The following is a 12,652-nucleotide window of genomic DNA, read 5'->3' on the forward strand; positions in this document are numbered from 1 at the left end:
CTTTCCAAATGCCATGGCTGTACATGCTGTAAGACTAATATCTAGATTTGACCTAACAACCTCTGACATGTCTCGAACGAATGGTGTACAGCGTTGAGAAAATCAGCACTGTCACTGCGTAGCTATTCCTGTAGTCTTCTGATCAAAATTATATGGCTTTTTGGGTGTCTCCCCTGTTAAAGAGCAGGCACTTCTCACCAATATAACAACTTAATTCTATACCATTTCCATTCTTAGCCAGCTCTCTTATGTCAAGGTGATGGCAACAATGTAAAATGTGCAAGGTAAGCAATGATTCTATTCTCACCATAGGAAAAGTACTAAGTTGGGGTTTCTGAATCTGCATTGCTTGCCGTTTGGGGTTTTAGGCTGGGTTTCTGTATAGCACTTTGTGACATCTGCTGATGTAAAAATGGCATTATAAATGCATTTGATTTGATTCAATACGCTTTTCATTCAACCACAATGTGTTTGACAAGCCTAACAAAATGTATCCTGCATGCATGCATGCATGCTCCTCGTTGACTTCTTTTAAAACTGTCAGTGCCATTTCATACATTGTGCTCTTTCATGTCAGTGAGTTAATTCGTGCACAGATTAGTTTAAGGATGATAGCCTATACCCTGGGGCTAACAACTAATTACATCCAATTAAACTAAACCTTTGTACTATGCCTATTTGACAGATGGCTAACTCACAGGAAACTCTACTGCACAATGTACACTTTCTGTATTGGGAAACTGGAACTTTGCTGAAATTTCCAATTGCCACTCAAAATCATAAACACCTTATTTACATAAGTATTCAGACCCTTTGGTCTGAGACTCGAAATTGAGCTCAGGTGCATCTGGTTTCCATTGATCATCCTTGATTTTTCTACAACTTGATTGGAGTCCACCTGAGGTAAATTCAATTGATTGGACATGATTTGGAAAGGCACACACCTGTCAATATATAGGGTCCCACAGTACATGCATGTCAGAGGACCACCATATCTGCAACCAGGACCACCATATCTGCAACACTCCACCAACCAGGCCTTTATAGTAGTAGCCAGTTGGAAGCCATTCCTCAGTAAAAGGCACATGACAGTCTGCTTGGAGTTTGCCAAAAGGCACCTAAAGACTCTCATACCATGAGAAGCAAGATTCTCTGGTCTGATGAAACCAAAATGTAACTCTTTGGCCCGAATGCCTAGCGTCACATGGAGGAAACCTGGCACCATCTCAACGGTGAAGCATGGTGGCAGCAACATGCTGTGGGGATGTTTTTCAGTGGCAGAGACTGTGAGATTAGTCAGGATCAAGGTAAAGATGAATGGAGCAAAGTACAGAGATATCCTTGATGAAAACCTGCTCCAGAGCGCTCAGGCCCTCAGACTGGTGCAAGGGTTCACCTTCCAACAGGACAACAACCCTAAGAACACGGCCAAGACAACGCAGGAGTGGCTTCAGGACAAGTTTCTGAATGTGGCCCAGCCAGAGCCCGGACTTGAACACAATTAAACATCTCTGGAGACCTGAAAATAGCTGTGCAGCAACGCTCCCCATGCAACCTGAGAGCTTAAGAAGAATGTGAGAAACTCCCTAAAAACAGGTGTGCCAAGCTTGTAGCGTCATACCAAAGAAGACTCGAGGCTGTAATCGCTGCCAAAGGTGCTTCAACAAAGTACTGAGTAATAGGTCTGAATACTTACGTAAATGTGATTTCAGTTTATTACATTTTGCAAAACTTCCTAAACCTCAATATGGGGTATTGTGTTTAGATTGAGGGGGAAAACAATTTCAATCAATTTTAGAATAAGGATGTAACAAAATGTGGAAGAGGTCTAGCAGTCAATTCTTTCCGAAGAAGATTTGATTTAAATGTTAAGAATTCAAGCTAGGTAGCTAACATTAACTAGGCTAGAGTTTACGGGATAGGGTTAAGTTCAGGAGTTAGCTAACCCTAACCTCAACTCTGTAACCTAACGTGCTAAGTAGTTGCAAAGTAACAAAAAAGTTAAGTAGTTAAAATGTTGTCAGTGATGAGGTTCGAACTCGCAACCCTACTTTCGTTTATTCCTTAAGTAACCATACCAAAAGTAACATATCATACAAATGTGTCCCGGATTTACATTCACTGTGGTTAGTCTAGTCTGAGACCAGGCTGTAATATTCAATAATATTTCAAGTACTTTCAAAATTCCTAAATCAAATATATTCCCTTATAAAATTATACTAAAGGTAAATTAAGGCTGAATAAAACTGTTTTGCTAGTATTAAAATAGTTTCCCTGCTGGACAAGGATCGTACCGACTTTATAGAATCCCTGAGCCAACTTCCTGTGATTCTACAGATTTTGCCATGAGAGAAAATGTTTCAGCTTTAAAGCCAATTTCCTGTCTGTCTAAATTGTTTGTTCATGGCTTATGACGTGTTTATATGCTATCTGGGGGCTGGGGCCCGACCTCCGTGAGTACCCCCAAAGCTTGTGGCCCCCCCACGCCTAGCGGGAGCTGCGCTACGCCAATGAGCATGACCCCATGACTGTGAAACATATGGCAACACTTGCTTACCTGATTTAAATCTTCGTCGCTCAATAAATGAGATTCTCTTGGTTTAAAGCAATTCTGGCATTTACTTTTGTTGAAAATGTTGGCTTGGAATTTCCGACATGGATTGTCTTTCGAGGACATGGTTGAAATACCCAGCTGAGCTTAAATGGGTGCCAATTGAACCCGTAAAAAGACTACACAAACAAAAACCTGAAACTGCGCAATTCTTCCTGTGTAGCCTACTATCCCGGGTGGGTTGCAGTCAATAGCGTTGGAGCTCTAGACGCTGGTCCAAGGTGTGTGCGGCAATGACATAAAGTCATTCCAAATTCCACAACACGATATGAGAGTTCATTCAAAATTCTGAAAACTACTTAATGGAAAAACTGTCTGAATGTCTTAGTAGCCTAGACAGATCAAAAAGCTCGTCCAGCACATAATTGAAGGTGTTTTGAAACCACAGCGACGTCCACCTTTTACTTTGATACCTACAAGCTCATTATAATCGACTAATGCTTACTAAACGGGATAAAGGAGTAGGTCATATCAATGATCTTATCATCTTGTTGCTCGCGAGGTACCTCCCACAGCGCAGCTGCTGTCGTGATAACTTTTTTTGCTCACATTTGAACAGGCCAATTTATAAATTGACGCAGAATATGGGGATCCAGGCTTTTGTACTCCGCACTCTCGTCTTGGTAAATACTTTACTACAAGGTGTACAACAACACTACACAGGTGACATTTCGCCGGTCCTCTCGCTCACTGAAATGGTCCCGTGAGCCTCCATGAACACCACAACAGGAGTTGCAGTTTTTCCCCTATCTCTCAAATAAGTAGCCAACGGAATGCATTGCAGCTATATCCAGGTGACTAACGCTTGTTGTTCCCTTCAAATTGATTCTCCATGATCAAAATGATCCAACTTTCGTCAGGAATTGTAGTTTGTAGCCATGTCCAACGCATTTTGGTCTGTGGTCGTGGTAGCAACATAAGAACGTAGCTTGCGCTGAAAACTGTAAACGCACTCTCAAGCAAAGTCACCGGGAGCCAGTCAGCGGAGAGAAGAGGAGGTGCTGAAAACGAATGAGCTGTTGACTGTCAGCAAAACGTACCAATGAGAAAAAGAAACACGCCCACTACTAAGACTTCAATTGATGTGTGTCCAATAGAAAATATTAGAAACACTTGCCAATTTTATGGAACAACACGGATCAAGTTAGGTGGGCTCCCAAGGTCTTTGGCTTCAGTTGGAGTATTCCAAGTTTGTAGTATTGTAAGTGTTTTTTAACAGTGTTTTGTAGCAGGGAATTGTCAATTGGATATTACACATTACCCTACATTTTCTGAATTGGGAATTTAATGAAAGCAGGCTCTGTATTCCACTTTGAATCAATTAAGACTGAATTTACCTGGCATGTGCAATCATACGTAGCTATGTAACGCCCTCCTGTGGTATTAAACTAGTTGAACATGAAAGTGTATCACAATCAAAACGAGTTTGAGAATACATGGCATTATTCATCATATAGGATGTAATTGTATTCTAATTCCATGGAATTCATCTTTATTGAGAAATATATAGTGCATTGTTTGACGACATTTTCATCGTTGACAGCTCGAGGTATGACCTCTGGAAATCACACTGTGTGTACCTGAGACCTCCTGCCTACACCTGCTTAAACAAATTATTTTTAACATGGTCAGATTTTCAAGTGACAATAGCTTAGAAAAACATTTGAGTGACTTTACCAGCACTGAAGGAAGGTAGCCTAGTGGTTAGAGCGTTGAGCCAGTAACCGAAAGGTTGCTGGATAGAATCCCAAGCTGACAAGGTAAACATCGATAATTCTGCCCCTGAACAAGGCAGTAAACCCACTGTTCCTTGATAGGTCGTCATTGTAAATAAAAATGTGCTCTTAACTGACCTGCCTAGTTAAAAAAAAAAAAAGTACCCCATTTTGAGGTTCTCCCGTTTGGCTTTGCGGAGACGCTCCACTTTCCCAGACAGCGCCTCCATGTGTTTGGTCAGTACAGTCTTATCGGGTCGCTAAAATTACCCAACTACAAAATAACAATTGAGAAAATACAATAGTGTCAAATTATTGGTCATGGAACATGAAATCATTGATTGTGATTGGTCAAATGTAATTTGTCTGTCAACTATCTTTGCACCTGACCTCCTTTTGACTGCTGTGTGACTTCTGAGCATCCCTGGTTGGTGGAGAGACCCTCAACGAGAGCTTCAGCAAGCGCTCCATCCAGCTTCTTCTGCTGATGGTCGATGACAGTTATGATGGTTAATGACAGCGTCATGAGGAACTCGTCTGCCTGGACCTATAATATAAACGCACTTTAAACTCCACAGAACAACTGTGACTCTAACCTGATAGTGACAGTGAACCATTGAGTTTGTGTTCACACAACATAGAGAACCATTACCAGCCAAACATAAGATCCCTGTTATAAAATCATGTTTATTTCAATGAGACAAACCAGTATAGATCCAGGTTAAATGACATAATTAACAATAATACACACTGGTGTCTGAATCTCGCTGCTGCAGGACATCGCTGTGTCTGCAGGTGCAGCATCTGTTATATGCCAACAGAGGGCGCTGTGGTCTTCAGCCAGTCCCACAGAGTAGAGGTCTGCCCACGGATTTTTCTCTGGCTCCCTGGCCAATGCCTGAGACTGCTCAGGCATGGTAGGCTATACAGAGAATAACTACTGTACACCGTAAATTTATTATTTATTTTCTTAATTAATTTTAAATGTACACTACTGTTCAAAAGTTTGGGATCACTTAGAAATGTACATTTTGTCCATTAAAATAACATCAAATTGATCAGAAATACAGTGTAGACATTGTTAATGTTGTAAATGACTTGTAGCTGGAAATGGCTGATTTTGAATGGGGTAAAAAAGCATACAAGAGGCCCATTATTAGCAACCATATTCAGTTTGTCATTTTCTCACATGGCATAGCCTTCATGTCTCAGAACAAGAATAGATTGACGAGTTTCAGAAGAAAGTCTTTGTTTCTTGCCATTTTGAGCCTGTAATCAAGCCCACAAATGCAGATGCTCCAGATACTCAACTAGTCTAAAGAAGGCCAGTTTTTATTGCTGCTTTAATCAGGACAACAGTTTTCAGCTGTGCTAACATAAATATCAATTAGCCTCTTCAAATGATAAACTTGGATTAGCTAACACAATGTGCCATTGGAACACAGGAGTGATGGTTGCTGATAATGGGCCTCTGTACACCTATGCAGACATGCCATAAAAATCTGGCGTTTCCAGCTATGATAGTCATTTACAACATTAACAATGTCTACACTGTAATTCTGATAAATTTGATGTTATTTTAAAATGGACAAAAAAAAGCGATTTTTCTTTAAAAACAAGGACATTTAAGTGACCCCAAACTTTTGAACGGTTGCGTATATGATTTAAATATGCCTGGTGTCAACATCTTTAATGACATCATATAACCCCCCGTTAATCTGCTGAAGGCCTACTAGAATGGCTTTATTGTTCTTCCACTAATCATTATGCGAGATGTGCTAATTTGGTGTACAGTAAATGACGGAAACCACCATGCAACAGCTGAATGTTTCTTTTTGTCAGCCAGTTGTACAAAAAGCCCTTGAAATGGGTGAAAATACAGCTATGACAACAACACCAGTCGTTACTGTAGCGACACCTTTTTATTTGTGCTAGCTTGTCAGTATAAAGCAAATCGGTCCCATTCCCTTATAGAAGGTTCACACTGGCGGACCTTGAACCGCTGCATGCATTGTCACTATTGACTGAAACCTGTAGTAAAAGCAATGGTGTGTTTGATTTGAAAGGCAGTAACTGCCAGAAGAAATTGCTGCATGTTACATCAACTTGAGCATTTTGGACCACTGCTAACACCAAACGTCACAACCACATATAAAAAATAAAAATACATTTAAAAGAGAGCTCATGTAATCCGAAGCGATTGTTGCTGCTATCTGAAATTAAAGATGTCATTATTGGCATCACAGAAACATGTGCAGAAATATCACTGAAAGAATTATATAAAACAGTTATGCAACAGGTTATTGTTGACTCCTTATTAATAGTGATTAAATTAGTAACCAACTTACATGTTTAACCTTATAAAAGAAGGAGAACTTTTGGATCACTGAAATAAGGACCAAAACCAAAAACATGCATTAGTTAGCTTCCGATTGTTTTAGTGTGAAGACATGATTTTGCTGACTTCAATACTGTTCACTGTTTGTTGCCGTAGCACTCAATAACATGAGCCGTGTACTTGGGCAAAGGCTCCATTGACACAAACCATGATTTAAAAAAGGCAATATTTAGTGTCTGTCTGATAAGTATAATCTTCAAGATTAGTGAACCATGAGGGGAGGGGATCCGACCACCTCCATTTTCAGATAATAGGCAGAGTCCTGAAGTGTTTTCACTTGACAAATCCTGTAAACTCCCCCCCCCCCCAAAAAAAGGGCTCAAGAGATATAGAAAGAAAACAATTCAATCCGATTGTGTACAAATTTCAGTACAACTATCTGAGGCAGACTCTAAGAGGAGAGGGAGGTGATTAGGAACTGTTGGAGGGAAAGCGAACAGCCCCTTCGTCATTCTGCCCCTCCTCTCCCTCCACGAGAGGTTCTCTGTCTGAAGGTCCACTGGGGGGCGGGGAGCCAGATCTCTTGGTCGTCTTATTCAGAATCCCACCCTGAGGATACAGGACAATAGAACATTTACTGATGTAACAACACAATGTAACAAATGTAGAAAATAATACAACTTCATTGTTACATTGACTAAAGGATCTCCTCAGAGGTGACACAGACACACAAACAGTTGTGTTGCTCTAGGTATCTAATAAAAACAAGCCATTTGACATGAAAGCAAACCATTTCAGCTCAATGGGCTGATTTCAAGTGCTAGAATTACTTCGGACAATAGGAGCACATTATTTTAGACGGGCGAGTTTCATTATAGAGCGGACACGTGTCGTGGCAGTGAAACAGGAAATGGAGGAGGGAGACCGAAAGAAAGTGAGCCTGGTCTGACCTGGCGGTGGTCCACGATGTTGAGCACCACAGAGGTGACGATGCAGGCGATGGTGTTGGCCAACATGAAGATCATCATCTGCTGCCAGCGCCACAGTGGGATCTTAGCGTCACTACCCGCACAGGAGACAAGCACAGTTTACATACAGACATGCCATAACACTACGCCGAGGGAAGAAAAAGAATATGTCAATTTGTTAACACCACATCATCATTGTGCTGCAGTGAGCTCTACCTTGACTTGGTTCCCAAGATCTGGCCAACGACGAGGTTGGATATGCCAATTCCTACCATCTGTACTGAGGTGGCAAGGCCCATAGCTGTCCCCAGAGTTGCCTGAGGGACCACCAGGGGAATAGAGGGCCACATGCTTGCCTGAAAAACAACACGCATACATCTAAGAAAGAGCACGTGTGTCATTGCAAGTGTATTTGTAATGTGCTTCAATGAAAATGCACAGTGAAGTACAAGACAATCCCTTTCCTACACTTCAATGGGGACTGCCGATAGACCAATTGAGTCACCTACTGTATGTGAATCGCCTCCAACCTGGATACAATATGCAACTTAACAGCAAATGTCCACTCGAAAGAGCAGTTTTATACACTACCAAACACAACAGGGGGAAGATCAATTGCATACTCCTCCCGCCCCCTCTCCTTCCCAAATCCCATTGAATGAGAAAGCCAGAGGTCCCTCCCCTCTGACCTTCTCCTCCAATGGGTTTTGAGACGGAGACGAGGAGAGAGGACGCGAGGAGTATGCAACTGAGATCTTCCCAGGGTGTTCATCCTAAATCAGAAGGATACTAGCTGAAGTGTAGAAAAATAGGTGGAATGTGCAATGGATTACAGAGCTACTTGAGAGCAGGCTTAGTATAGTCAAAGTGTAGGTCTCACACAATGTATACATTTACATTTTTGTCATTTAGCAGACACTCTTATCCAGAGAGACTTACAGTAGTGAGTTTAAACATTTTCATACCAGTCCCCCTGTGGGAATCGAACCCACAATCCTGCCGTCGCAAGCGCCATACTCAACCAACAGCCACACCGGACAGTACATTACAATATTCAATTTAACTCTTCGATAGGGCTACTCACAGCAGCGAAGGAGTAGGTGACCCCCAGCCAGATGGTGGATACCAGAGGGGGGACAAAAGTGAAGGCCAGGAGGCCAAAGACAGGCAGCGTGAGGACAGCACAGGACACGGCAAAGACCCCACGCAACCCCACGTTGTCCTGCAACACAAACACACAACAATTGCAACAACAGAGACACAGGCACACCAATGAGAGAGAGTCAGATATATACAGTACATCAGATCTGGTGGTCAAAGGCCTGTTTTTCCTGGCCACTGTGCTGCTTCTAACTTCTGCTTGCTGTTTTGGGGTCTAAGCCAATTACTGAAAAGCACTTTGTCACAGTTTAGAATTTGACGGTTGCTGTGACTACCTCAGATACCAGAAAGCAGGATTTATGAATGAGGTATTCACTGGTTCAGGTAAGGTTGCCATAACACAGCTGTACAGTAACGGAGGCTTACGATGAGAATTCCGACAGTGGCAGAGAGGACAAGGGAGCTGTCATATACGGCACCAGCGATGTAGGCTGCCTCTTTCTGGCTGTAGTCACTGTACTTGTCTTGTATGAACTTACTGGAAAGGGAGACAAGAGGACTCACATACTGTTTAAATATTCAACTGTGCGAGTTATAGGGTTGCAAAATGCTGCTAACTTTCCCAAAAAATCTCAGGTTGTCCAGATGTCCCCGGTTGAAAGATTCCTGGAGTCAGGAAGGAATAAGATCCAGAATCGCCCAACCAGGATTTCTGGAAAAACCGGGGAATTTTAGGAAAGTTACTGGAATTTTGCAACCCAGGTCTCCGAGGGTGAAGTGTGAAAATGTAGGCTGTGTGTGTGTGTGTGTGTGTGTGTGTGTGCGACTGTGTGTGTGTGTGTGTGTGTGCGACTGTGTGTGTGTGTGTGCGACTGTGTGTGTGTGTGTGCGACTGTGCATGCATATGTAAATCAATACCTGGCGTCAGCTATGAAGGGAAAGATGCCGTTGTAGAAGAACATGATGGTGAGAACCAACAGCCAGTATCTGAGAGAGAGCAGCTTCACGTCCTGAAACCTCTACACAGACACAGACATATCTATCCGGTCAATAGGCACAAAGGCAAGTCAACACGATTGTATTATTCATTAGAGCATACAATGGAAAATGCTTTTAAATGTTTTGCAACCCCGAAGGATATCTTTAGCATTTCTTATTGGACAAGTTCAGGTCGTCCCTCCCTGTTTCAGTCGGGTTTCTTCCCGTTTGGCATCTTATGAATACCACCCAAGCCCATTCAACTCACCACTTTGCGTGACTCTTCCTGAATGGCCCCATCCAGTCCCAGCTGCTTCATGCCCACCTTGTCCAGGGCACTGACCGTGATGGCAGACATGAAGCCCAGCACACACAGGAAGGCACCTGTGCGCGCACACACACACACACACACACACACACACACCCCTTAGCTGTGAACAATGCAGGATTGATCACAGCCTCGTCTGGCTTTACTGCTTTATTATACAGTTATATTTGAGCACTTTTCATTTACTGTACTTTTCCCACTAGTATATTTACCTGATATTCCAGTAGTACTACTGTTTCCACTAGTATTTACTCTCGCACCCATTTCAACACAATTTCCAAATACTTTATACCAAAAAGTGCCTTGCGTTGCCTGTTTGAATGGATCCTTAGGAATAAAAGGTCTCACAGGTTATTATTGTGCCTCTACCGTTTTGCCATGTCACTTCGACATAAATACCAGGTCCTTTATGTGCCGTTAAATAAAGTGCAGCCGTTGTATGTCCTACCTCCCCATAGGGTCCACTGCATGCCGTACTGGGCCTGGAACCGCTGGGTGAGGAAGAAGTTGAGGACGGAGCCCAGGCGGGAGAAGGCCAGGGTCAGGCCAAACGCCAGGGCCAGCTCCTTCCCCCGGAACCAGAACGCTGTAATCCGGTTCTGGACAACTGAGGGGGAGGGATAGGGTGCTTAGTTCTCAAATGCAGGAAGGATGACTTTGAAAGTATTGGAACTCGGCCCGTAGCAGTATATTGCCTCACTCCGCACTGTGCTTGGCCTGGGTCGTGCATTTTCTTTTCACATTGTTCTTTCCAGCACGGTTCCAGAAACTATGGTGGATGCGGAACCAGGGCAGCCTATCGTGTGAATCAGATAATAAGGTGGCCTTACTGGTGAGGGATCCATTGCCAGAGCCAAACAGCAAACGGCCGGTGAGCATGAGAGGGAGCAGGTAGGCTGTTCCTTTGAAGTGAGAACCCAGAGCAAAGATGGCTGACCCCAGCACACACAGGAAGGAGAAGAGGAACACACCAACTACACACACAGAGAGACAGAGAGAGAGAGAACATTAGGAGAACCAACAGAACATTCAGCACCATGCACCAGAGAATAGAAACATGGGTTGTTCCAGCATATCAATCAATGTGAGTTCAATGATTAGAAATGTCAAGAGTTTTGAATCTCAGTTTAGTGCAGTGGAGTAGACTAGACAATATCAACTTACAGCGGTTGCCTAGTTTGTCAATAAGGAACCCAGCCATTATAACCACCACTGCATTACTGTTGACAGAGAGAAAAGAGTGAGACATCGGGCCTATAGTTAATTATTCCATGAATATATATAGGGGTTGTTTACACTTACGTCCAGGCATAGATGGCATAGAGCAGATTATACTCCTGAGGGGTCATCCCCAGTCCCTCCACACAGTCCACTGTCCCATTGATCACGGTTGTATTGGCACACGTCAAATTCTTTGTGGGGGGGGTGGGGGGGGGGGGTGAACAGTGTTTTGTTATCAACCCGATTCTGCCGCATACGTTTGACACGGTGTAATTCACGATTCCATCACAAAGTGTGTCATTAATGAGGGTCAATGTGTGGAACTATTAGTTAAGCTCTGTGGTGAAATGAGTGCATTCAGTGTGAGTGACAGAGGCTACTTTACTCTCATTGTGCAAAGGCCTATATAGGCTACTCCTGCAACTCACCCCTTGGAACTGGTCCTGGAGGACACTAGGGATGTCGAAGCAGAAGTAGGAGCCAAACGTGAGCAGACAGTTGAAGAACAATACCAGAAAGCGGTAGTATGCTGTGAGAAGACAGTGTGATGCATGACACGTGACGAACAGCCATGTCACAAAACGTTGCTGCTAAATGCCAGTGGTCAGCAAGCCTGGTCCTGGAAACCTACAGGATGTGTAGGCTTTTTGTTCCAGCCCGGCACTGTCACACTCCAGTCAGTTAATGAGGGTTTTGATGAGCAGTTCATTTGTTGAATCATTTGAGTTAATGCTGGGCTGGAAACAAGAGCTTGTACAACGTGTGAGCTACAGGACCAACAACACGACCACTGCACTTTATAGATTTGGCCAACATAATGAATATTCAATAACTAATTAAATGTTATAAATAACCATAATAAATATAAACAGAAGATATTTGTGGAGTTTGCAGTAAGCCAAGTTTGCCAACTAAGCAATTACGAGAAGAAATTGTGATCTTGCACAATTCAAGAGGGGTTTCTTGGCAATGGATCTCTGAATTTGATGATCTCTCTTTATCCACATAAAAAAACAGAATACCCTGGGCCCCATACCTTTCTCTGCCGGCTGCGCCATAGTAAGTTAAAACGAGGTCCACAAAACTAAAGTAGCCTAAACGTAAATACCCATTTGTTTTCTGTTTATGTCGGTCGGAAGAACCGAACGGTTATTCAATAAATCGCCGTATTCCAAGTTGCAACTACGCAGATTGCGCACACTTTAAAGTATATGGATAGATTGTGAGACACTTTTCGAATACACGGATGCTTTACAAGTCGCAGAACGCGCGCAAGGGCTCGGAGGTGTAATGGCAAGAACTTTCACTGCCCTCGTGCGCCGTCGTCACTTCCTTACTGACATAGTTCCTCGTTTGGATTGGTTCCCCAGCTATTGTCAAATAAAAAAATGC

At 43.0% G+C, this 12,652-nt stretch overlaps 2 protein-coding genes across 7 annotated transcripts in view; both read right to left on the reverse strand.

Moving 5' to 3' along the window:
- Window positions 1-3,997, reverse strand: part of si:ch73-103b11.2 (centrosome-associated protein CEP250) — a 106,095-nt gene extending 102,098 nt beyond the window's left edge. For 2 of the 4 annotated variants that reach the window (XM_064923798.1, XM_064923800.1), the window contains exon 1: window positions 2,558-3,997. In XM_064923798.1, the coding sequence (XP_064779870.1) occupies window positions 2,558-2,677 (120 nt within the window). In that variant the 5' untranslated portion in view covers window positions 2,678-3,997. The remainder of the gene's footprint in view (window positions 1-2,557) is intronic. The other 2 variants (XM_064923801.1, XM_064923799.1) reach the window with 1 other exon arrangement.
- A 2,232-nt stretch (window positions 3,998-6,229) lies between these two features.
- On the reverse strand, window positions 6,230-12,519 carry mfsd1l (major facilitator superfamily domain containing 1-like). Of its 3 annotated transcripts, none has more exons than XM_064923804.1 (13): window positions 12,297-12,515; window positions 11,689-11,713; window positions 11,342-11,451; window positions 11,204-11,259; window positions 10,870-11,013; window positions 10,488-10,646; window positions 9,980-10,095; window positions 9,652-9,752; window positions 9,160-9,271; window positions 8,717-8,854; window positions 7,849-7,988; window positions 7,615-7,726; window positions 6,230-7,273 (listed from the first exon to the last, which is right to left on the reverse strand). In XM_064923804.1, the coding sequence occupies exons 3-13, from the start codon at window positions 11,386-11,388 to the stop codon at window positions 7,136-7,138; spliced, it is 1,263 nt and encodes a 420-aa protein (XP_064779876.1). In that variant the 5' UTR covers window positions 11,389-11,451; window positions 11,689-11,713; window positions 12,297-12,515; the 3' UTR covers window positions 6,230-7,135. The 3 variants fall into 3 exon arrangements, 2 of the variants coding, with proteins under 2 accessions (XP_064779876.1, XP_064779875.1); XM_064923803.1 differs by having other exon boundaries at window positions 11,689-11,789; XR_010450194.1 differs by lacking the exon at window positions 6,230-7,273 and having other exon boundaries at window positions 7,618-7,726; window positions 9,110-9,271; window positions 11,689-11,789; window positions 12,297-12,519.
- Window positions 12,520-12,652: the final 133 nt, after the last annotated feature.

The sequence above is a fragment of the Oncorhynchus masou genome, chromosome 18, assembly GCF_036934945.1.
Source record: "Oncorhynchus masou masou isolate Uvic2021 chromosome 18, UVic_Omas_1.1, whole genome shotgun sequence".
NCBI lineage: Eukaryota > Metazoa > Chordata > Actinopteri > Salmoniformes > Salmonidae > Oncorhynchus > Oncorhynchus masou.